Raw genomic sequence first — 26,695 nt, forward strand, 5'->3', positions numbered from 1 at the left:
AGGAATAGAGGGAATAGAGAGGAGAAAAAGAAGTGAAGGACGACGAGTGCATAAAATAAAATGAGAGGAAGACTTGGAAAATAGAAAGAATCTTTCGTGCCACTAAATAAAAGTTTCGCTCGCGCTCAGGCGCGCTCGCATTGCCTGTTAGATGACTTACATATCTCGCTCAATATAGAGCTCGAATGTCAAGTTTAGAAGTCAATATACAAAACATATTTCACCTCGGAAATCGAACTTTCATTATTTTGTGTGATTTACAAATTGATTTTTAAAAAGTGCTCTGTAAAAATGTCAGTTTTATGGTCTGAATATTAACATTTGCTGCTTGCGCTGCGATCTCGCAAATTTTGATTTATAAGGTACCTATTATTTTTCATAAAGTTGTCAAAATATCCCTTTTCAGGTCTGATTGTTAAGACGTATCAGCTAGCGCGCTGCACGCTTGCATTTTGATTGGCGAGTTATATATGTTTCAATATTGATTATACAACAAACTACTTAAAATCCCCTTTTCATGACAGTTTATCAAAAATTTTAGCTCCCGATTTGCGCTCGCATTAATGGTTAAAAATATATTAACTTATGCATCCTATTCATAATTACAGAAGTAAAATGTCCAGTTTTTATGCCATAATATCAGATTTCGCTCCCTCATTAGGCATTAATAAATATGATATTAATTTAATAATCAAATTGTCCCTTTTGTTTCATCTCGCTTAGCAAGAGGAATAGGAAGATAGTCATCATTTTTATATGATGACATGTCCCGGTCCTATGTCAAAGCTCAGAGTAATGATAATGAAAATATCAGCTCTTTTTTTAAGTGCGATCCATATCCACCTTACAATTTTTCTACAAAGTGCTTAAAATATAAAGCTGAAATTGACTCTTTTTTCAGATCGGAATATCAAAGTTTCATGATTTTCATGATTAAAGATGTATTTAGAATGCCTAGATTCTAGGTCTAAATATGAAACACGCGCGCGCATGTTTATTCAGATACTCAACTTGTTCTCTATTTAAATCATTATCCAGTTTCAGATCACAATATCAAAATTTTTCTGCTCGCGCTTTGTGCTCGCATTATTAATGTAGGAAGACCCCATATTACTCATCCTTTTCATGATTTACAAAACATGAACAGAGTGGCCCATTTTTAGGTCTAAATCTCGATTTTTTTTTTCTGCTCGCGCTTCCCGCTCTCATCAATTATTAAATTATATAGCTATCCTGTTCACGATTACAAAAACTGATTAAAATTTGCCATTCTTTCTTTAGAAAGTTCAAAAATTTTCAGCTCGCGTTTCGCCCTCGCATTTTTTTTAATTGTTGAAATATGTAACGCCTTCATGGCTAAGTGCAAGCAGTCCTTAACAGTTACCTTTTCAACAGGTAACAGTTCAAAACGTATATAAAAATTTTCTGCTCGCGCTTTGCGCTAGCATTATTAATACTCATCCTTTTCATGATTTACAAAACATGAATAGAGTGTCTCGTTTCAGTAAATATTATAGGACTAAATCTCGAAATTTTCCGCTTGCATCAATTGTTTACTACTATACCTATTCTGCTTGAGTTACAAAAAGTGCTTAGAATTTCCATTCTTTAGGTGAAAAAGTAAAAAAAAAATTGCTCGCGCTTCGCGCTCGCATTATTTGATAGTTAAATGCTACTTTAACATACTTTAACTTTAACTACTTTTCCATCAGTTCAATTGTGCTCGTGCTTTGCGTTCGTAGTAATAATTAAGTTGCGTACACATCTTTTTCAGGATAACAAACATTGCCCAGAATGTTCAAATTTTAGGAAAAATACATAAAATTTTCAAAAAAAAATTGCTCGCGCTTCGCGCTCGCATCATTTAAATAAGGATTATGATATTATATATTAATTTATAAGAATAAAGCTAAGAAGTGATTAATGAGGACTACCCCTTCAAAGAAAAAAAAATCATCTTCGAGCTGCCGATCGGGGAAATTATGGCTGAAACAACTTTCCACCGCCCCCCCCCCCCCCTATTGGCGAAGGCTGGATCCGCCCCTGTATCCCCCCTACCTTTTGGGAGAGATTTCCGCCCCTGTCTTAATATAAAACATTTCCAGTCCGTGCTTATTATCCAGGGGGGGGGGGCAAATGGGCCAGGCTCCCTGTTGGCGGAGCAAAAAAAAAGGGGGAGAAAGAAAAAAGAAAAAAGAAGGGAAAAGAGAGGGCAAAAGAAGAGGAAAAATAATAGGAAGACGAGTGAATAAGATCCAGCGACGCAGAACGCTTTCAAGAACATAATAGAAAGAGTATTGGCAAATTACCGAATTCATTACAGCGGGAAACTAAAAATTCTTTGTCGAAAATTGGTGAATTCAACCAGCAGTTTCGTCCTGCATGGACTCTGGCAAACCACATTTGCAATTTTTCATCAGCTCCGAAACTTAACTGAGACGAAACTGTTGTTGCGGTTCAATAATAATTTTAATAATTATTGTTGACATAGACATTCCAGCTGTTCATTTTCATTTAGAATTGTTGCTCAATCTTAGTCGGGTCTGGTATTTTGATGGATTTATTCAATTGAGAAAGCTAATATGAACTTGAAATGTTAGTTGTCTCTCGACTCAGGATTATCCCAGATGGTATGATTTTCGTGTGAATTTTCATACTTTTGCATTTCTGGCAGCGCATCAATAATTTGAGGGCGCTATAAATTGCTGTCCATATATTTATATTTTCCAGTGTATGTTTTCAATCGACAAGTGTCTTTTACAACCATTACAGTGTACATTGAATGACAGAAAGAGTGTTTGAAGTTCTTAACTCCTGGTTGCGGAGTTTAGTAATATTTCTTTGTAATGTTGAATCATGATTGACGATATTTTGTTTTCGTGTATATTCTTCATATCACTCTCTTCATCCTCCTTCGCAATTCTCTCTCTCTTACACACCTTCTCTTTTTATCTCTCATTCTTTCTACCCTGCATGCTTATCCCTCTATTCTATTATTCATGCCGTGAAATATTTACTGAAAGCAGACTTAAGGTGTAATGAAATACTGTTATTTTTGTTTATTTGCTTATGTTTCACAAATCGTATATTTGTTTTGTACTACTTCGTATTTTTGTTTCAAACAAGAATATTTGCAAATGCCAATGGTATTTTAATAAATTAATTCATTCATTCACGTAATGGATTTTTTTCAATAGATTCACTTCAATTCGCTCTGCATCGCGTTGCGAACACTCCTTATTGCCCTCAATCACAAAATGCTGAAAAGAATCTCCCTTCAAAGAAACTGATGACAATGGTTACAATAAATGATTGCGTAATCGCTTTGAGCTGGAGGTTGCAGATCGATCGTAGAGACTATACGCACATCGTCACACAACAACATGGAGGTCCACGCTGTGAGCTTGACGTAAAACACTGAAAAGGGCCAGAGCCGGGAACTTGTTACATAACGCTTTTGCCATAAAAACACTAACAAATAATAATAAAGAAAAATCCTGGCAACCAAAATGCCTTTATCAGTGACGTAACTACCTCCCCCCATCGCCCCCCCCCCCCCAAAAAAAGAAACATCTTTAGATGTAGAAGTAAAAGAAAGATTGAATTATAAAGAAATATTAAGCAAAATAAAGAAGTTGTTAAACTGGTGGAAGCAAAGAGATTTAACTTTGATGGGCAAAATACAATTATTAAAGCAATTTATCTTTTCAAAATTCATATATGTGGTATCTCTCACACTAATCCCAAGATGGGTTTATGTTGAACTTGATCAGTTGGCTTTTACGTTTTTGTGGGGTGGCAGAAATAAGATTAACAAAAGAACGATGCATTTAGATTACCATCAAGGCGGCTTGAAAATGATGAATTTTCAATGGTTAATAAAGGCACAGAGAGTTATGTGGATTAAAAGACTAAAAGAAAATAATGCAATGAAATGGAAACAATATTTCAATATGCCACAAAACATCTGGGAGGAAATTTTATATTTTCATGCGATTACTTGCTCGGATTGTTGGAGGTAGCATTGCCGCAATTTTATATAGATTTGTTAGAAGTATGGATAGAGACGAAATATTTTCGATTAAAATCTGAAACATTTAAAGGAAATGAGATATTTTTAACAATAAATTTGTACGAAATTAAGTGAAAGGAAATGCATATTTAACCAAAAAATATATGAAAAAAATATTTACAGATTGAAACATATTATGGATAATGATGGAAACTTAAGGTCATTTTTGTACTTCCAAAGACAGGGTTTAAACATAAATGATTTTCATTTGATAGAGTCAATTTATAAAACTTTTCCAGTCAGCTGGAAACAAATATGAAAATAGATAGCAAAGAGGCTTCTCTTAGGAAAGAAATATCATTTATATCTCGAAAAAGAATTGTGTCAATAGAGGAGTTAGTATCTAAAAACGTTTATGCAAATGTTATGAAATGTAACTTCGCAACACCTGATGTTTTCGAAAGGTTAAAAAACAAATATAGTTTTTCTTATGAAAAGATTGAACACATTTTTACGAGACCAAGACAATGTACTCTGAACAGTATATTAAGAGAGTTTCAGTTTAAAATGTTGCACGGCATTGCTTATACAAATCATCACTTGTTCCGTTTTAAAATCTCATAAAATAATCTTTGTTGTTATTGTAAAAAAGAGGAGGAAACATATCGCCATCTATTTTTGGAATGTGAATATGCTTGTCTGGTTTGGGATGATTGTAAGGAGATGTTTTTTATTTTTTATTTCTACGGGTAATTTAAGCTGGGAGGAAATTCTTGTAGGTGTAGAATTAAAGGACGAAGGAAAGGAACGTTTAGTCAATCATTTTTTAATCTTTGTTAAATTTTTAATCTTCAAAGGGAGGGAAAAGGGTGCACTTATAACCATGGATGAAATTAAAAGGAAATTTAAAGAAGAAGAATGGGAAGAAAGAAGGCTGGCGCATGGTAGAGGTAAGGTGTCTCTACATCTAAGGAAATGGGAAAATCTTAATTAAAAGAATATATAGGGAGAGTGAGGCAAAGATATATATACAACGAGAGACAAAACCACAAAAAAAAAAAAAAAAACATACAAAAATGAAAACAATGCGGAGAATTGTAGTCCCTTCCATGTAGAGTATAGGCACAAAAAGGGGAGGGTGCGCCTAACCTGGAGACTGCGGGGGGGGGGGGGGTGGGAGGTAGAATAACACTTTTTATCTTTTTTTTCTCTCTTATCATTTCATATATCTTGTTAATATTTCATTTTGTAATTGCTGAAACGCATTAGTATTAATTTCTAGTATCTTTGAAGTTTAATGTATAATTTGTATAATTATATTTGTTATGGATTTATTGTATGATTTATAATCATGTTTCAAATAGTTTGTACAACTTGCTTATGGAATGTGAATGTGTATTTTGATTTGAGAGAATACAATAAAACACCCTTAAAAAAATACGCACATCGTCACACATGGAGGTCCATGCTGTGAGCTTGACGTAAAACACTGAAAAGGGCCAGAGCCGGGAACTTGTTACATAACGCTTTTGCCATAAAAACACTAACAAATAAACAGCAAAAATTATGGCAACCAAATAATGCCTTTAGCAGTGGCGTAACCCCCTCCCCCATCAGCTGGCCAAACAAAAAATCGGAAAAGGAGAAAAAGAGGGAAAAAGAAAGAGAAACGTAGCGGGGGTTGAAAATAAATTATTATATATTATGTTATATTATAGTAAGAAATATATTTTCATAACTTTATGAAGTATTATTTGCTTAGGGCCTATATGTGTTCATCATTCCCGATGCTCGCATTGTCTGTTTACTGAGATATATAATTTTATACAACTCCCAAGAATGTTCAAATCAGATCACATGATTCAGCGAATTGCACTATTGCAAGTATCCTGCACTCCCGGGCCTGCACTCTGACGTGAGTTCTGGAATTATCTAGAATTTAGATCAAATAATAGCATTCGGGGCAACTCAGCAACATGGGTGGGGACTGGGGGTGTATAAATCAAACAATACACGCATTCTTGCGCGTAGAGGCCCTAAATAATGAACTCTGTGCTCGACTCGCCAAATGGATATAACGCACTCGGTCCTGCGGACCTCGGTGCGGTATATCCTTTGGGTCTTCTTCTCGCAGCACGCACGCGCTTACGTGCATTATTTTGTATACTGTTGTACTAAAACATCCCGTTTTCAAGTCAATATACACAAAATATATTTCCTCGCACTTGAGTTATTATTGTTTTATGTAGTGACATGTGCTTTTCTATGACCACTTAAAGTGAATGCCCCCTATAAGGTCTGAATATAAAACATTTCCAGTCTATGTTTACGTTCGCATTAGTGCACAGGCGGATCCAGGGGGGGGGGGGGGGCGAAGGCCCCAGGCCCCCTAATGGCGGAGCAAAAAAGGGGGAAATAAAGAAAAAAGAAGGGGAAAGAGATTGGGAAAGAAAAAAAATAAGAGGAAGACTAGTGAATAAGATAAGGGAAAGTCTGTCAGGTCACCACAAAGAAATTTCACTTGCGCTTCGCGCTCGAATTGCTTGTTCGATGAGAAACATATCTTGCTCAATGTGCTGATAAGTAGCTTAATAACCAAGTTTTGAAGCCATTATACATAACATATTTCAGGCCGGACATCGAACTTCATTATTTTTGTTTGATTTACAAATTGATTTTTTGCTCTGTAAAATGTCCGTTTTATGCCGGGTTTGAATATCATAATTTTCCGCTCGCGCTGCGCGCTCGCATTATTCGGTTTTTCAAGTAACTATTGTCTTCATGTATCCCATAAAGATATCAAAATATCCCTTTTCAGGTGTGATTGTCAAAACGTAGACCTATCAGCTAGCGCTGCGCGCTATATTCAGAACGCCCGCATTCTGAATCTAAACTACACACACACATGAATATTGAGATAGCAGCTTGTTCTTTATTTAGAACGTGTTTAAATTATCCAGTTTCAGATCATCTCACATCCAAAATTTTCTGCTCGCGCTCGCTTCATTGATACTGAGGAAGATACCCATCATATCCATGATTTACAAAACATGAATAGAGTGTTATGTCTAAATCTCAAATTTTTCGCTAGTACTTCGCGCTTGCATCAATTGTTTAGGTATATCCCCTTTGTGATTATAAAAAAGTGCTTAGAATGTCCATTTTAGGTCAAAATATAAAAATGTTCAGCTTGCGCTTCGCGCTCGCATTATTTAATTGTTGAAATATGTATCGTCTTCAAATCTGAATGCAAACAGTCATTTACAGGTTCCTTTCGATCAGGCCAGATCGTATATTACAAATTTCTGCTCGCGCTTCGCGCTCGCAGTAATTCCCTACCTTTCGTTGGAGAACGCGAACGCTTATTTGCGACGGTAGTTGAGTTTGGAAGAGACTTTTGGGCCCGTCGTCATGGTCGTAAAACTCTGTCCTGCAATGCAAATTGTGTGACATGAGATTTTTTTTCGTTTCGCATCTGGAACGGAAACATTCAATCTGCGTTTCGTGTGCAAAATTCTGGTTGCTACTATGGTAACAGCGATATATCCAATTTAGGACGACTTTCCAAAGCCACATTTGGTTCCTCCATGCAGAGCTCGAGAGGCCGCCCGGGGGGCCCAACATATTGAAGAGTGGATACCAGGCGCGCCCACGCGTAAAAAGGGAAAGAGTGGGCAAGTACGTTACGTATAGGCCTATGTAACGTTATAAGGGTGTCAAAAACGATGTTTAAAATACTGAAAAGGAGGATATGTTTTCAATACTTGTAGGGTTTCACAAGCTAAATACTTGTAAAGAGATGCATTTTCGTAATCTGGAAAAACCTTGGTTCCCTTGTTTAGGGTGCTTTTCGAAACCGCATGGTCGTGCCTGGTATCCACTCATCAATGGAAGTGCATGGTCCCCCCGGGAATTCGAATCTAATCCCCCATTTCGGGGGAAAGTAAAACATAATGCCCATTACATTGTGTGCTAGAGGCATATCGTTTGTGTAGGAGTAAACAAAAGAAAAAACCCAGCAATTAATTCGGCTGGTACGTGTTCAGACGTATACATGCTGTGTACATAATCAACGCATGCGAAATGGTTTCGGCTGAAGTGATTTGACCCATGGAATCAATTGCCAGAGATCCACCAATAATCCACATTAAACGCAATATCGATTCGATAGACTGTAATGATCTATATCTAAACCTTTATTCAGTAACTTTTTCCTCACTCAATACGTACTCGATTTGTTTGAAAAACCACTTTCTTATCCATGTCATAATCTATTATAGGTCCTGCATTTCGAATATCTCCAGCCATCAGTCGTAATGTACATGCATGTATGGTGCGGGTGTCGCGGGAAAGAATTTTGCACACGAAAAGCAGATCTGCAGGGCCTGTAACCTGTAACACAAAGCTTAGCATTGATTGTAGAGCAGTTTTCTGGGTTTGATTCTATTGACCAACGAACGTAGAGGGCAGCAATACACAAGCGTGTTGCTATAAGGAAGGTCCACTCGATACGCGCATACAAATGAAGTGCGCGAACAATTTGGTAGTCATGCCAACGAAACCATGATCCGATCCAATACACTCACGGAGTGACAGCAAAATAGAGGTAAACTAATAGATTATGACAATAGTAGATTAAAACAATGAAAACAAAAAATATATAAAAAATTGAATAATAATGTACCACATTCTTAAAATAATATATCACTAAATTATTGTCACATTTTTTTTGTACATCTTAAGTAAAACAGGATTTAATTCTGTCATAAATAAACCAGTCTGCTAACTTCACCCGGATTTAGCCAAGTCATTTTGTGACCACCAAAAACTTCTCAGAGCATTTTTTTTTGTAGATTGTAGAGTTGATTTATTTTCATTTCCTCTTTATCATTATATTTGCTTGAAATGTTTTTACATCAAATATCATGCTTAAAAATATGAAATACTTCATCATCATCATCCGTTAAAGTACAGTCCACCAGGTTGTTCCTGTATTTTTCATAAAATATTACATGGTGGTGACAACAGTTTTATGTCTTTGCATATCAATATGATAACAAGTATACGTGAGGTTGATACGTCTTCATCTAAATTTCGCTGCACCATAATGCGCCTACACAATCCAGCACCGCCTCTTGAGTATACAAGCGCCATGGCTGGCATGACCACGCCGGCGCCCCGGGCCGGTCGGTGCTGAGGTAGGGTACGGTGGGCTGCATGCATATGCTAAATAAGAACCTTGTCTATTGGTTGCTCTGGGCTATGAAGCTTCAGGTGCTATGGCAGCTAACAATGAACACGGTCCCTGTGAACATAAAAGAACAAACGTTTACACCAATGATGCAGTGTGCATAATACATAATCCTCTATCTCCCCCCAAGTCTTTGGTGTGTATTGGAGAGAAAATGTCAATATGGGAACGAAGACTGAAAAAATAAAAATACCACAGATGGTGCAACGTTGAAATGAGTCCATAAAGCTCCACGTATAAAATCAAGAACCGTGGGAATAACATAACACTAAGGATCGCGAAAACAATGTGCAAAGTCAACATCAGTGCGAATAACAGGAAACTCTTGAACGCAACGATAATGTCAGTTTAATTGGCGGAAATCTCATGGAATAGTCCGAGTGCCAGACAGGCTGTCTCGTACGATGGGTAGACCGCCGTGGTGCCGTAGTAGAGGTGCCAGGTGAAGAAGCAGTGATCGGTGCAGGAACCAGATCCAAGCCGGGGGCTGCTGGCGGTGTCTCACGGTAAAGGGGGGATGTGGTCGACGAGGGGCATCCTTGGCTGCCTGCGGAGGTGAAGAAGCATCAGAAGCAGGCCCAGGGGGGCGGTATGGGGCGTCTGCAGTGCCGGTATGTTGCAGGGAGAGTGGCACCCGTCCCACACAGCTATAGGGTGCGGGTGCTGGATGGCGATGTGCAGAGATGTCTTCCTCCATAGTCAGTGGGGGTGGGAGCTGTTGCACAGGCACATATTTCCGAAGAAATTTCCTGTTGCGGAGAGTGACTCTCCCAGAACCATCAACTCGGATGACGTATTGGTCATACTGTCGAACTTCGATCACAGTCCCAGTTCTGTCCCACTTGAGTGGGTGTGGTCCTGTCTGATTCTGGAGGCGGACGTGGTCTCCGACGGCAAGGGGCAAGAGCCGTTTAGTATGCTCTGACCAACGTTCTGCGTCCCTCATGTGGCGGGTACGAAGTGCTTCTTCCCGAGCTGCCATGGTCTCGCCCCATGTGTTGTGTGGTAAATATTTGCCTGGGGCAATGGGGATGTAGTCTTGGATCGGATGGCCAAAGACACACATAGCCGGGGAGAGCTTGGTGTCCCTGTCAGGAGTGTTTCGATACTGGAGCATAGCCCGTTGGAATGTATTAGTGTCAAGGGCACCTGCAGGGCTGGTGTTGGACATGATGAGACGTTTCATGGATTTGACAGCCACCTCAGCACGACAGTTGCTATGTGGGTAAGCAACGGATGAAAGTCTGTGATGAATGCCCCAGTCCTTGAGAAAGCGACGTGTGGCAGCCGCTGTAAATTCTGGGCCACCATCCGATGCTAGTTCATCCGGGATCCCGAAGGTGACGAATGTCCTCCGTAGGCAAGAAATCGAGTCCAGTTGCCCCTCGATTGGACCTCTCAACGATAGGCCAATTTGAGTTGCGGTCCACAATGACCAGATAGTTGCAGCCCTTGTAGTGAAAAAAAATAGGCACAGATGCATTGGAAAGGGTAGGCCGGAGACAGCAACGGGGTCGGGGGTGCACGCGGGTTGGAGGGTGCGATCCTGTTACATTGGTTGCACCGGGCACGGAGTGCTGTAATGGCTGGAGTGATGCCAGGCCAAAAGACAGAGGACTCCGCTCTGGCTGTCATAGAAGTTACTCCTTGGTGTGCAGCATGCAGATGAGCCAATACTTCCTCCCGGAGTGATGGTGGTATGACAATGCGGTCCTTGTAGAGGATGACACCATCACTTGTATACAGGTCGTTACGGAATGGGAAGTATTCACGGAGAGGTGAGGGGAGCTCATGACGAAACTCCGGCATGCCAGCTTCAATAGCATTGAGTAGTACTTGCATGTTGTCATCACTAACTGTGGCAGTACGGACCTGGTCCCATGTGACTGACCTCAAGTCAAGTGGAGGGACTCCAGGGTACACATAGCAGAAGAAAGCGTGCAAATCTCAACAGTGTCCTCTTGTAGGGCCATGGTTCGGAGACCTGCCATGAGCGTTATGGAGTGCACGAGCATAGCAGGGGTCAAAGAGATTGTAGCGATGTCATCAGGGAGGTGCAACCTCTCAGGCTCACCAGTCGGATGTCTCGAGAGACAATCTGTGGCACGGTACCTGACGCCAGGAATGTGGACCATACGGAACTTGTATCGCAGGGTTTTTTCCTTCAAATTCCTCAGGCGGGGATTTGGGATGTCTTGTAGGGCACGATCGGCAAAGATCTTGAGGAGGGGCTTGTGATCGACTGCTATGGTGAGGTCATCACATCCCAAGACAAAGTATATTGCCTTGTCCAGGGCATCAGCTATGGCAAGGGCTTCGCCTTCCACTGGAGCATAGCGTGCCACAGCGGCATGGGTGAATCTGCTCCCAACAAGGGTGATCTTCCAGCCCGCGTATTGCAGCAGAAGGGTTCAGTGTTTTTGCAGCTGCAGTGTTTTTGTAGGAGCCAGAATCCAATGCCATTCTTGGACCAGTCCGTTGCGAGGCAGGTGGGTCTGTCTGGATCAAAAATGTGCACGCCTTCTTCAATCTCGCTGGCAATGGTGGCTTTGGACTCATCGAAAGCTGTCTGGAGGGCTGTAGTCCATATGAAGGGTGTGTTCGGCTTCAAGAGGTCACGGAATGGGAGCATCTTCTCAGCCATACTGAAGGCGTAGGACACTTGATTGACAAGGCCATACCAGGAGCGCACGTCTGTGATGCCGGTGGGCGTTGGGAAGTCAAGGATAGCTTGTAAGTACTTCTCACATGGGCGAACGCTGTCAGGGGTGATCTCAAAGCCAGCGAATTCGACGATATCCGCACCGAACGTGAACTTCCTAGGATTGAGGGTAATACCGTTGTGGCCGCAGATGTCCAGCCATTCAACAGCCTGGAAGAAACTGTCTTCCATCGTGTCAGCCCACAGGAGGACGTCGTCGACGCATTTCGTCTTATTTTGGATGTCTGAGACGATTTCATCATACCGACTAGTGTATCCATCTCCTGAGGCAATGTATATAGCCCTGAGGGGCTTTCTTGTAATGATACCTGCCCCATGGGGTAATGAAAGTGGTCAGGTGTCGGTCCTCTGGGCATATGGGGACGCTGTGGTAACCATTCCATGCATCCAATACTGTCTTCTTCTTACCGTGGGGGAAAGAACGGGCCTGAATGAAGGGTGATGGTGTATGGTGCGTTTCACGTGTAGCATGGACGTTTAGGGCTTGAAAGTCGACTACTTGACGCGGTTTACCGTCCTTTTTAGCACACACCACCATCCTGTGCTACCATGTAACAGGCTCCCCAATGGGTACAGGTTCCAGCACGCCCAACTGCACATCATGATCCAAACCAGCCTTGACGGCATCATGCCAATGGAGTGGGACCAGCACAGGTGTGTGATGAGCGACGGGTTCCGCATCTGGGTCCACCATCAATTTCATCGGGGGGCTATCCATGAGTGGCAAGGGCTGATGCTCACAGGTGTTGAATGTGCTGGACTGGTAGTAATCTAAGAGATACTGTTGTAGCTTCTCACGGTTTGCGTCAGTCGCAGGAAATGGCAGTTTTGTAGGAGGCGGTGGGGGCAGTTGACGCCGAGGGCAGGGACAGGCGGTCCGCTCGGGAATCCCCTTGAGGGTGGCTGCTCTGTCTGGTTGGTGTCCCCCTTGTGTCATGCCAAGAGTAGGGAAGCTGTTTGAGATGATCCCCAAGTCAATGCAGGCCTCTTTGCTGAGGAAGAGCTTATCAGAACTGTCTGTGATGTAAGTGAGTTGCCGTGACTCGACCATGTGGCCAAGAGGATTTCGGCCAGAGAGGCGTAGGGGGACGGCTCCGAGGATAGTAATGCCGCCTTCAGTTGCGGTGTGCATCGCCATGGTGACAGGAATGAGGTCTTGCTGACGTAACCCAAGGCGGCGGAGGACCTTTAACCCGGCAAGGCAGCTCTGGCACCCAGTGTCCGCCATGGCTGGGACGGCGCTGGTTTGTGAGGGGGATGAAAGGTTAAGCCCGAGGGCTCGATAGTCCTCCGGAACAGCCCTTACAATCAATTTGAGGTATGGCTGAGGAGTTGATCTCTTCCTGTGCCATGCTTGGGAAATGTCATCATATACGTGGTGATCAATGGGGAGGCCATTTGGTTGTCCTAGGTCATGGAAAGTACAAAGGGTATCGAAGATGGCCCCCTCCTGCTCACCCGAGGAGGTCGATTGTGACGTTTTCGGCTTGCCCTTGGTGCGGCAGACGTCCTCCACATGGTGGAACTTGTTGCAGTGACCACATTTCTGTCCATAGGCCAGGCACTGCGTCCTGCGGACACGAGCTGGAGCACTCCGTCTATGCCCTTTCTTGCCACAGTAGGCACACAGTTCCTGTTTGTCCTTTGGCCCTGGGTGCGCCTGCTTAGCTTTCCTATAGGAGGAGCTGCTGGCCGTTTCCGTGTGTGAGTCGAGGAGAGAGGAGGCAGAGCGTTTACCAGCCTCTTTTGCTTCAATGAACTGGAAAACCTCTTCCAGGCCCATGTCTTGGTTTTTGTCCCCTAAAAGATCGAGCTGGATTTCAGAATCGGCAATCCCCCTGGTAAGCACATCCCGCATGATTGCGTCAGTGTAATTGACATCGGCATTGCAGGCAGGGCAAGCTATGATGAATTTGCATATATCTGCCTGTCCCCGCAGACGGGCGCCGAAGCTGCGAACTGTCTCGTCCCTGTCTTGACGCATGTTGTGGAGTGTCACACGGGCAACCATGGTGTTCTCCTCTCGTACGACGAGCTTCTTGATGGCTGTCAGCACCTCGTCCTCAGTTTTGTTGGCGAAGCTGCCACCAGCAGCTCGTGTGAGGTCCTTCCGTAGGGGCTCGTCACAACACTCAAGAAGCTGTACAACCTTGTCTTTCCCAGTGATCTTAGTGGCATCGACATAGTCGGACCACCGCGACTTGAAGTATGCCCATTCCTCGCTGGTGCCAGCAGCGACAATCGTTGGTCTCTTGACCTTCTCGACCTTGGCGGCTTGTCCAGAGGTGTGAATGGTACTGTGGGCAGTGAGAAGGGCAGCTACGATGGCAGCATCAAGGTCTGGTATGGCGTAGTCACAGCCGGATATTGGGCAGCTAACGATGGCCATGCAGAGATTCATCTTGTGTTGACTCGATCTCGATCAAACTCAACTGTCATGGGACCTTGTTCATAAATAAGAACCTTGTCTATTTGTTGCTCTGGGCTATGAAGCTTCAGGTGCTATGGCAGCTAACAATGAAGACGGTCCCTGCATGTGCACAGAAAAGAACAAACGTTTACACCAATGATGCGGTGTGCATAATACATAATCCTCTATATGCTAACACAAATTATGGAATGAAAATAGTAGATGTGACATAGACCTTTGCCCCTTGATAGTTCGTCTCAAGTCAAGACCCGTCGGAATACACATAGCTCGATACTGAACCAGATAATTTCTGTCTAATATTATGTCCAATGTTAGACTGGGACTTGGCTTTGCTGTTTAGTGGTTGTATTCGATCCTGCCTGATGGATTGCAAAATGTGGGTTGGATTTGTGGATATAGCATAATTATTTTAGATTTTCAGACTACAATCTACACTGTAAGTGTATATTTATCGTTGCTCATCCGCCATAGTGCCACATCAATGACAGACCAAGTCTAAATCTTTCAAGTCCATATCTAGCTAAGTCGAGTCGCGTCGAGATTATCATGCCAGTGCAGTGCAGTCAGCATTTACCGTGTTTACACTTAATCGGCATTTGAATCGGCTCGCGGTTCTGAACCGCGAGCCGATTCAGCATCGGCTTTTTTATAGCGTGTAAACGCGAGCAACTTGAATCGGCTCGCGGTTCAGAACCGGCAATTTGCACCACCAAAGTAGTAGGTTCTGAACCGTGAGCCGATGCAGAATCGGCTTTTTTACTACGTGTAAACAGAAAGCCGATTCTGCACCGGCAATTTGTGCGCATTTCAATTACTTTACCATTGTGACGTAATTGTAAGCGCACTGATCCAGCGTTGTCTTTATTATTACCGTGTTTACACTTAATCGGCATTTGAATTGGCTCGCGGTTCTGAACCGCGAGCCGATTCAGCATCGGCTTTTTCATAGCGTGTAAACGCGAGCAACTTGAATCGGCTCGCGATTCAGAATCGGCAATTTGCACCACCAAAGTAGTAGGTTCTGAACCGCGAGCCGATGCAGAATCGGCTTTTTTACTACGTGTAAACAGAAAGCCAATTCTGCACCGGCAATTTGTGCGCATTTCAATTACTTTACCATTGTGACGTAATTGTAAGCGCACTGATCCAGCGTTGTCTTTATTATGACGTATATTGTAGGTATGCGTATCATTTCAGGTTTTTGCATCGGCTCGCGGTTCTGAACCGCGAGCTGTAACAACGTGTAAACGCAATCCAAATGCCGATTCTGCATCGGCATTTTATTCAGAACCAAATGCCGATTAAGTGTAAACACGGTAATTATCATTCACGCAGCGCAGTGCGCGCACCGAGGTACAGGTGACCGGGGAAGTTTCGGCGCGGCCAGACCAGAACATCACGGTCTTGGCTCTGGCGTTAGCTTGTGTAGATTTGGTAGGGGCAGCGAAATTAAGCAGAAGAACGGTAACACAATTATCATCAGTCTATGTATTTTTATTGCTATGTAAACTACAAGAATCATGATTACCTTTTGTTTTACAGTTTTTGAAAAATACAAATATGCTAAAATAATATTATTTAACATATTTTCTGGGAGGTTTTATTATCAATAAAAAATAGTAAAATTGAACAAACGAAAAAAGATCAACTCTACAGTTTTCCAAAAAAGTGCTCTGGGCGAAAATGGTCACAAAATCTGAGCGAAGTGGACCTTCCTAAAAGCAACACTGCCATGTATTGCTGCCCTCTACGTTCGTTGCTATATTGACTATAATGTATGGTAGGGGGTCCTAAAGCTGCGCGGGTCCTAAAGCTACGCACCACTCATCGCGCATGAAGTTTTTATGGCAAATGCGCACTCTGTGTGTGGAACTGTGACTGCAGAGTGACGAACGGTTCCTATTCAATTTTTTCTACAGAGGCTGCAGTAAATCTCTAAATGCAGAGAAAACCAACAACTGTTTGGAATTTTTGAGTTATATTCGCTTTAATTTCATTTTATCCTATAATAATTTGAATATATTTTAGAAATCGAGGCACAGGAAATATTTCTTTTTTTCATGATAAATCGAGTGCGTAGCTTTAGGACCCCTTCTACATCGGGCGGCGAAATTAAGAGGTGTTTGGAAAACACGGCGGGATTTTCGTATTAGTGAGTTTTGCGATATTTTCAGCTTGGTTAACGATCTTTAGAATGTTTGCCACAAATTAGTGAAAGATGATTTGTTGAAATATTAAAATTGGGATAGTTTTTATTGTTTTAAAACAAAGTGCGTAGCTTTAGGTCCCCCAATCATACAATCAATCTTAAAAATCAAGTGTATGATTAAGCGTTAACTTTTGTGTTAGGGGACCCTATATAATATTATCACCCGTATCAGACATCTGAGCTGGTCATTTACAAAACCGTATTTCCCTGTATTTTATTATTTATATTATAATTAATAGTATATTGTTTGTATTTTCCTCGGTCTCAATGCGCGTATTGACTTTGCATGCAGAGACGACGCAAAATATACCTTTGTATTTTCCCTGGTCTCACATCCGGGCCTTTGAGGATGCGAATGAAGTGATACGCTTCATAATGTCCCGCGCACTAACGATCTACGTCATAATAAAGACAACGCTGGATCTGGGCGCTTGCAAGTACGTCATAATGGTAAAGTGCAGAGCCTAGACACTGATATTATCATGACACAACAGAACTCTATTCTTAAAAGATATCACTGATATCATGATTTTTGCTCTAGATATCTGATTTGGATGATAATAAAAATATTGACTGCCCTTCTTTCGGGGAACATCAAATATATTGCCCTTAAAAGACCCATATTGCCCTCGTCTAAAGACTCGGGCCAATATGATTCTTTTGCTGGCAATATATTTGATGTTCCCCTCAAGACCAGTCAATATTATATAATTATCACCCGTATCAGACATCTGAGCTGGTCATTCACAAAACCGTATTTCCCTGTATTTTATTATTATCAGGAAGGGATAGGTATATTGTTTGTATTTTCCTCGGTCTCAATGCGCAAATTGACTTTACATGCAGAGACGATGCGAAATATACCTTTGTATTTTCCCTGGGGTCTGTTGCAGAAAGAGTTGCGTTTAAACGCAAGTCAAAAAATCAATCGCAAGTCCCAAATGCGCGCTGTTGATTGGTTGAAAATCAAGTTGCGCATGATTTTTAGAGTTGCGATTGATTGCAACTCTTTCTGCAATGGGCCCCAGGCCTTTGAGGATGCGAATGAAGTGATACGCTTCATAATGTTCCGCGCACCAACGATCTACGTCATAATAAAGACAACGCTGGATCTGGGCGCTTGCAAGTACGTCATAATGGTAAAGTGCAGAGCCTAGACACTGATATTATCATGACACAACAGAACTCTATTCTTAAAAGATATCACTGTTATCATGATTTTTGCTCTAGATATCTGATTTGGATGATAATAAAAATATTGACTGCCCTTCTTTCGGGGAACATCAAATATATTGCCCTTAAAAGACCCATATTGCCCTCGTCTAAAGACTCGGGCTAATATGATTCTTTTGCTGGCATTATATTTGATGTTCCCCTCAAGACCAGTCAATATTATATAATTAGCGTCCGTGAGGATTGCGAAAGGTGGCTATTATCTAGTTACATATGCATCTTGTATGTATATTCCCTTCTTTCTAACGATGTGCGTAGTTTCGGAGGGGAGTTGAAATGTTATTTATTTAAACGATAGACCAGGCAATATCTGTTATATTATATAGTCTATGTGGATTCGCCATCAGAGATTACATTCATCATCTTGCTCCAACCCGAAATTCTTGCTACAGCTCTGATCCATCTATGTCATAATAAAGCAATATTGACTGGCTTCGGGGCGATACGACATATATCGCCCAAACTCTATTTATATCGCCCGAGTCGTAGACGAGGGTGATATCAATTTAGTGAGGGCGATATATGTCCTTTCGCCCCCAGGTCAGTCAATATTGCTATTATTAACCAAATCAGACATCTAGAGCAAAAATCGTTAAAATTCATAAATTTATTAGAGTTTAAGAATGGGAATCTATTTTGTCATGTTGAGCAGACTGGGCCTCTGAACTGTAGCATTGTGACGTAATTGAAATGACGCGTCCCTGGCCTGGGGACGCAGTATCCAACGTTGTCTCAACTTGATTAACATTGTGACGTAAACACTGCGCGGTTCAAGGACGCGTACAAAAACGCGTAGAACACCCGGATGTTAGCGCTGCCTTTTATTACCCGCTGCATTTCTACGCATTTTCTCATTGACTTTTCTGAGCGGGCAATAAATTGGGCCCGTAAATAAACAATTGTAAATTTGATCCCAGTCTTAAGCAGGCAACAATGTATTAAAGTTGCCCTGCTCAGATGTCTGATACGGTTAATTATAGAAAATATTTTGAAAATACATCAAGCGCATTCTTCATGCAATCGACGCGTTAACACTCGCGCGTACATCAAACTACCTGATTACGCAACTTGTAAGCAGCGAGTGACGTCACCTTAGTGAATATAACGCCGCAAATGACAATACAACGCAGTTATATCTACTGATGTGACGTCAAAACCCAGAATATAACAAATTTATGCGATCCTCGCAGCTATGGTCACGTGATGGCGTATTGACCTATCACTAATTCGAATCTACATAACCTATGTAATATTTATTTATAGTTTCGTTTATATCTGACTTCAACTATTATGTTCTATCATAATGTATGTATATTTTCTCATGTTAATTTTACCATGTTTACTGTGTATAATAAGATATATTGTGATTGTATTTTAATATGCAGGACCCCAAGGGAGAGCAATTTTTATGTTGATTGGGTATCCTGTTGAAATAATGTTAATAAATAAATAAATAAATCACAAAAAGTGCCTAGCATGTTCAATTTTCAGGACAAAATTTCCCAAAATAATCAGCTCGCGCTTCTTTCTCTCAATGATTGATTATAGAGCTTATAAGGTTATTACATATTTATGTTGTTTTATAAGAATAAAGGTAAGAAGTGACTGTTTTGACTACCCTTCAAAGAAACATATTAGCGAAAGCTGGATCCGCCCCGGTCGTTTTATAAATACCTTTTTCTGTTAATTTCAAATTTCTTTATTTTTATCTATTTTTTATCATTCCATGGTTTGTCAACATCCTTTTACCAACGTCCCTTTTCTAAAGCATTTTCTTTATGTCAATGAAAACATATAGGTAAAAGTGAGATAACATTGAAAATCTGAATTATGTTCGTCCATTGCCTGGTAAATCTGAATTTTAATATTAAACAATCGTTGGATTTTAGCCCCGCAAATTAAAATTTCCATTTTCACTTAATGCGTTTGGCATTTATTCATGTAACACGATCTGATACAACTTTCTCATAGGCGGATCCGAGTCCCCCCCCCCCCCTTTATTGGCGGAGAAAAAAAGGAAAAGGGGGGGGAGGAAAACAAATTCACGCCCCCCCCCCCCCCTCATTGGCGAAAGCTGGATCCGCCCCTGCTTTCTGTCTTTATATTGGGCATATTTTTTTTTACTCATATGCCTACCCCTTTTATGACGCAGTGGCATGCACGGGTGAATTTATTTTGAGTTTCACATTATTTTATGAACAAAAAGGCACAATGGATAGAGCTTGAAATGGCATTGGAGGTCTGAGTCAACAACAGTGTGTATATGCATTGATCCATGAAATTTAACTTAGCGCAATAGAAGAATTGAAGAATTTAGCCTTTAAAAGTGGCTCGATAGTCGATACAATATACCACTGTGTGAACTATCCAAGGAATATAAATATCATCTAAATATATAGTGGAGACATGGCAAAACCAGTGAATACCTTGCCAGAAGACCAGGTGGGTCGGTATTGTGCAACGCCTGATCCAGCTACAAAGGTACATGTATATAAAACATTACATATTCAAATTCCATAGAATGCAATTATGACACTAATTGCTGTTAATGTATGTAATTTGATTAACGGAAATGAAATTCTTGCTCAGTGTAGTTCGCATGCTGTATTATTTCATGAAAAAGGTGGATCCAACGCCAGTGTTTTGTTATCATGTTCTAACTTGTAGATATGCGGTTGTGTACAAACCGTCGTCGGCGTTCATCCAAACCGTCGTATCAGTCAATTTTGGTCCCAAAAAAAATAGATTTAGAGATTTTTAGAGAATATGAAAGTACAAGACCTATTCTATTCAAAACTTAACTTCTAGGAAGCAATTAATTTTAGTTTCTGAGATATGAGGGGATTTCGTGGCGATGCCATACACATTTTTAATAAAATTCGAAAATCCAATTGGAAAGGTGTACTGTAGCAGAGCGATACGACGTTTTGACTGACCGCGATGTCAATGCGCGCGGTCAGCCAAACCAGCCAAACTGTGGCGTTTTTGTACAGGGGAAATTTAAACCACTCAAACCGAAATTGCAAGCATGGAGCTCTTTTGCGATATTTTCTCCTATCCTTGGTTTTGTGTAAAAGTAAGTATACCAATGTCAAGCAATTGTCTTGGTCTTTCCAATCATGTATTTTTCTAGCAATGAATATGTTGTAAGACTCGGGAACTGTGAAAGTGTGAAAATTTATATATATATATATATATTTCAATTTTCTAAGTTTATTTTCTTTAATGATATTTTATGACTGAGCCACCTATAATGAAATCATTTTCATTTTTAAATGATATTGACGAATGTTATTTCATAACATTCGTCATTACCATCATCATTACCAATTAATTATCTTTGTTATTTCATATTGTTTTAGTGTTGTTATTGTGGTTTGATTTGATCTTTAGTTTATAAATTTGAATATATGCAATATATATTATTATACGTGTAGGGTTTCATCATGCAACAGACTATGTTTCGCATCAAAGATCCTCGTAAATCCCTGGATTTCTACACTCGAGTGCTGGGTATGAGGTATGTAGGCCTATAGTGAAAATATAAAAGAACCGTATCTACTGTAGTACAAGCTCAAATTTGCATGATTGAAAATTGTGTATCATTTTGAATTCCTTTCTGATAAATGTTTTTTTAACCCCCACCCTCCTTTATCATTTCTACTTTGCTTTATGTTTTTTTTCTTATATATTGTGGTAAGTGAATGTTTGGGCAGCGCCAGGGTTTTTAAATAGGGGGCAGCAAGAGTGTATATTTTTTTCTAAATTTAATTACGGGGGTAATTGAGCTACACGATCTGAACCTCCCTTTTTTAATTATCTCCTTTCTTCCCCTTTCCCCCTCCACCTCTTTTCGCTACTTGAACGATCATTAGGGGCATTGACCCCTGCCCCCACCCCCTGTGACGCAGCGCCTTTCATGTATGTATCTTTGTTTCTTCAGATTATTCACTAGACTAGATTTCCCTGATAGGAAGTTTTCTTTATTCTTCCTTGGTTACGCCGAAGAGTCTGCTATCCCACAAGACGAGACAAAAAGAATTAGATGGACCTTTATGCAACCGGCCACCATAGAACTCAGATAGTAAGAGATTCCAGAGATTTTTGTATTTCCTCAGTGGTGGTGGTGTTGATTATATGATGATGAAGATGATTATGATAATGACTATGATTGTGATGACGAAGATGACTGATGGTGATAATGATGACTGAGATGATGGTGATGATAATGGTGGTGATGATGATGATGATGATGATGATGGTGGTGGTGGTAGTAGCGTATATCGGCTGGTTTTAGCATGGGGAGGTGCACATCTTGGGGAGCTGGAACTAAAGTGGTATGGGGGTGCACATCTTGGGGCGGTGGAACTACATGCAGTTTGGAAAATCAGCCGTCAAGAGCAGAAGTAGGGGTACAAATTTAGTTTTGGTTGCCAGTGTCGGAACTCCTCTGCCTCAGCGGGAGGATGCACGTGCACCCCAAGTATACACCCTTGCGATGGTGGTGGTGGTAGGCTAATGACAAAAAGACGATTATGATTATGATACCACTAACTACTAGGCCTCCTACTTCTACTACATACTATACATATGTCCATTGATTGTTTGTGCATGTTAGATGATGTCGATTGGGAAAGGGAGAACTATTAAGAATACAACAATGTGTGTACACGCACACATACACACCCACACATCATATATATAAATTATATATATACTTATATGTATATTTATTTATATCATATTTTGTAGCATCTATGGCACTGATACAGACGAAAAGTTTACCGGTTACCATCATGGAAATACGGAGCCTCTTGGATTTGGTAAATATTGTTATCATCGTCATCGTTACTATATTATCATTATTGTTGTTGATATCATTATTATTATTTTAATATCATTATTATAGTTATTATCATCATCATTATAATCATCACCAACATTTTTATTTATATTGTTGATGATGTTAGTAGTAGTAGTAGTAGCAGCAGTAGTGATAATATAAAGAAAGGAGAAGAAGAAGAAGAGAAAGAAGAAGAAGAAAAGGAAGAAGAAAGAAAGAAAGAAAGAAAGAAAGGAAGGAGGGAGGGAGGGAGGGAGGGAGGGAGGGAGGGAGGGAGGGAGGGAGGGAGGAAGAAAGAAAGAAAGAAAGAAAGAAAGAAAGAAAGAAAGAAAGAAAGAAAGAAAGAAAGAAAGAAAGAAAGAAAGAAAGAAAGAAAGAAAGAAAGAAAGAAAGAAAGAAAGAAAGAAAGGAGGGAGGAAGAAAGAAAGAAAGAAAGGAAGGAGGGAGGAAGGAAAGAAGGGGGATGGAGGTAGGGAGGAAGGAAGGAAGGAAGGGAGAGGGAGGAAGAAACCATAAACAATTTGGAAATTTGGAATTCAATTTTAAACTTTTAACATAATGAACAGTGACCCCCCCCCCTTTCTGCAGATGATACTGATTGTTTATAATGACATTTTTTTCTTCAAAAAGTGACATTGAAAATGGACGACTTGATTGGTTATTTACAAATTGGTTGACATCAGGTGTTTTGTTGTCCTTGCATAGGTCACATAGGATTGTCTGTACCAGATGTTTATATTGCTTGTGAACGATTCCAAAAATTAGGAGTAACGTTTGTCATGAAGCCAGATGAAGGTAATTCTTGTATTCACTTTCACCTTTATTGCTTTCATAATTTTGCTTTTTCAAACTAGATAGTGGATTCATTTTTGTACTTTTTTTTACTCACGCCATATTTTATTTCGTTCTATAAACATTGAATATGGTTCCGGTTCAACTTTTACCCGGAACTGAATGTGACAACGATATTGACCCGGTTCACGAGTCATTCTGGGTCAATCCGTGTCATTCTGGAAACCGGATTATTTCTAGTGTGTAAAGGGTCGGTTGCAATTATGAGTATCTTATTCTCACCATCCCCTTCATATCTTTATATATTCATCTACTTATTTATTATTTTATTCTTTATCCCTGTATTGCTTCTTTTCAGGTCCAATGAAAGGCCTGGCTTTTATCCGGGATCCAGACGGGTATTGGATAGAGTTACTATCCGCGGATAATATGGCTAAATCCTGTGGTAAACCGGTATCAACTCATGTCTACTATTGACGACACTAAATTTGCCGCCATGGCGATAAAACAAGGCTATGAAACCTTTCCCATAATATTAGTTGTTATAGAGAGATCATGGAGCTATGAGAGTGGGGGGGGGGGGGGGTGAGAAAGGGGAGGAGAATAATTTAAACTCAAAATTCCCTTTTATACACATTAGGCAATATATCTGAAGAATTGCACTGTTATAACAAAAGTAATATTCTCAAAATATAAAGCTGAATTTAATCGTGGAATAAACGATGATATATTTCAGTCGAAGTATTCATGCAAAAAAACATTCTGATAAATCAAAGGCATTTGCAGAATAGCAGCCGATGTTCATTCCGCTTTTTTATAAGTGAAAATATAGGATATACATGAATATCATAGGTGCTGAATAGTTCAAAATAAATGAAGCATGTCACGTGATGAAAATCCAAACCATTAACGTATTTATCATTATGGTATAGGATTTACTGCGTGATCTTTCCACTGAAACATTGTTTGCCATGTGTCTTCAATAAGTTCATATAGTTTCTGTAGTTAACTCTCCATTTTGTATCTAGAGTTGTATCTTAATTATTTTAAGTCTCGTAATCATTTTTGTCTCGCCTGCATAGCAGAGCGAGACTATATAGACGCCGCTTTTCTGACGGCGACGGCGGCGTCGTCAACATTGAAATCTTAAGCAAGGTTAAGTTTTAGAAATGTTATAGTATTCATGAACTTGGACATAAGAGTAATCAAGTATTACTGAGCATCCTACCTGAGTTTCAGGTCACATGACCAAGGTTAAAGGTCATTTATGGTCAATGAACTTAGACCATGTTGGAGGACTCGATATCGAAATTTTAACCAAGGTTAAGTTTTTTGAAATGTCATCATATTAACTTAAAAATTATATGGACCTAGTTCATAAAACCCAGACATAAGGGCAATAGTGTGTCACTAAAGACCCTGGCTGTGTTTCAGGTCACATGATTAAGGTCAACGAACTTTGGCCATGTTGGGTTTATTTTAGGAATTGTCTTCATAACCTAAAAAGATTATGGATCTAGTTCATAAAACTTGGACATAGAAGCAACAATGTATCTCTAAATTTCATGTGCGAGTTTCAAGTTACATGACCAAGGTCAAAGGTCACTTAGGGTCAACGAACTTTGGCCATGTTTGGGGTTTTTGAGGAATTGTCATCATACATGTAACTTTAAAAGTTTATGGATCTAGTTCATGAAACGTAAACATGAGAGCAATAAAGTATCATTGAACATCCTGTACGAATTTCAGGTCACATGATCAAGGTCAAAGGTCATTTAGAGTCAACGAACTTTGGTAATGTTGGGGGTATTTGTGGAATTGTTATCATACATGTAACTTTAAAAGTTTATGGATCTAGTCCATGAAACGTGAACATAAGAGCAGCAATCTATCCCTGAAGCGCGTTTCAAGAACATAACCAAGATCAAAGGTCATTTAACGGTCAATGAACTCTAGCCGTGTTGGGAGTATGTGATGAATTGGCATCATACCTTAGAAAGTTTATGAATCTAGCTCATGAAACATCGATATAAGGGTTATCAATTATGAATGATTGTTTTGCACATGTCTTAGGTCACATGATCATATGTCATTTTTTGGTCAATGGACCTAATATTTTATTATCATATTAGTGTTTTCTTCTGTGAATACTTATTCATTAGCGGTTTTCAAAGGCAGCACTGCTGATATCGAATTGCAAATGCAGGCGAGACTGTACGAGGCGTTCCACTTGTTAAATTTAGCAATTTTTATCACTATTTCTTCCTAGGTTAGTTGTATTCCAATGACAAGATGGATTTTTCAAGATTTTACGATTTGACTCTTAATACGATTCTATAAGTTTGAATAGCAATTACAAATTGTTTCTGATGTTAGATATTTTGTATCTTGTATTTTTGATGTTGTTTGTTGTTGTTGTTGTTGTTCATAGTTATCTTGACATGTATTTTAAACTGCAGGGCGCCTTTGTAAAGCAGTTTTAAGAACTGAACAGGCCTACCCTGCAGTATAAAATAAATAAAACAAAATAAATAAATAAATAAATAAACAATACATTTATTTTATGCTTCATCTCGATCAAATCGAATTCCCGGTAAGAAACCATAAAGGTGAATAAAACACTACCTCTGTGTAACAAAACTCTTTTGGATAAGAGTGTGTCTTTAAGTTTCAAAAGAAATGTTCTTAATGTTCTAACATTTTACATCTTTGTAATCAATTTTACTCTGGCAAAGTAATATCGTAAATGATAATATGACAGTGATCTGGGCAGCAGTGGGGAAAATGAAATTAGAATCGTTATATAAACTGCAAAAGAAAGCTCTTAGAATATGTACAAATTCTCATTTTCAAGCTCGCTCTCGTCCTTTATTTTTATTTTTTGGTAACGAACACTTACGATTTATGATATATATACATTTCAAATTGCCATTATGATGTTTAATGTTTGAATGTTACTAAGAGTACTGCACCTAACATAATTTGTCAAATGTTTACTCTTAATAAATCTATCCATTCCCATAATACCCGCTCATGTATAACATACCATTACCCAAAGGTTTCATCTCAGTCCTTACTCAACTCTTTTAACGGTCTCCGTATTTGGAACAATTTACCTAATAATTTTATGTCATGCACTACTTTGTCATCTTTTAAGGTCTTATTGAAGAGACAGATCTTCTCTTCATATTCCTGTTGCTCT

The 26,695-nt window shown here is 40.0% G+C and overlaps 1 protein-coding gene across 2 annotated transcripts; it reads left to right on the forward strand.

Annotated features, from left to right (window-relative positions):
- The first annotated feature begins 20,176 nt into the window (after window positions 1-20,176).
- Window positions 20,177-26,305, forward strand: LOC129264044 (lactoylglutathione lyase-like). Of its 2 annotated transcripts, none has more exons than XM_054901919.2 (6): window positions 20,177-20,339; window positions 21,296-21,378; window positions 21,802-21,942; window positions 22,611-22,681; window positions 23,407-23,496; window positions 23,852-26,305. In XM_054901919.2, the coding sequence occupies exons 1-6, from the start codon at window positions 20,265-20,267 to the stop codon at window positions 23,968-23,970; spliced, it is 579 nt and encodes a 192-aa protein (XP_054757894.1). In that variant the 5' UTR covers window positions 20,177-20,264; the 3' UTR covers window positions 23,971-26,305. The 2 variants fall into 2 exon arrangements, with proteins under 2 accessions (XP_054757894.1, XP_063957811.1); XM_064101741.1 differs by lacking the exon at window positions 20,177-20,339 and adding an exon at window positions 20,831-20,934 and having other exon boundaries at window positions 23,852-26,130.
- Window positions 26,306-26,695: the final 390 nt, after the last annotated feature.

The sequence above is a fragment of the Lytechinus pictus genome, chromosome 7 (genome assembly GCF_037042905.1).
Source record: "Lytechinus pictus isolate F3 Inbred chromosome 7, Lp3.0, whole genome shotgun sequence".
Lineage (NCBI taxonomy): Eukaryota > Metazoa > Echinodermata > Echinoidea > Temnopleuroida > Toxopneustidae > Lytechinus > Lytechinus pictus.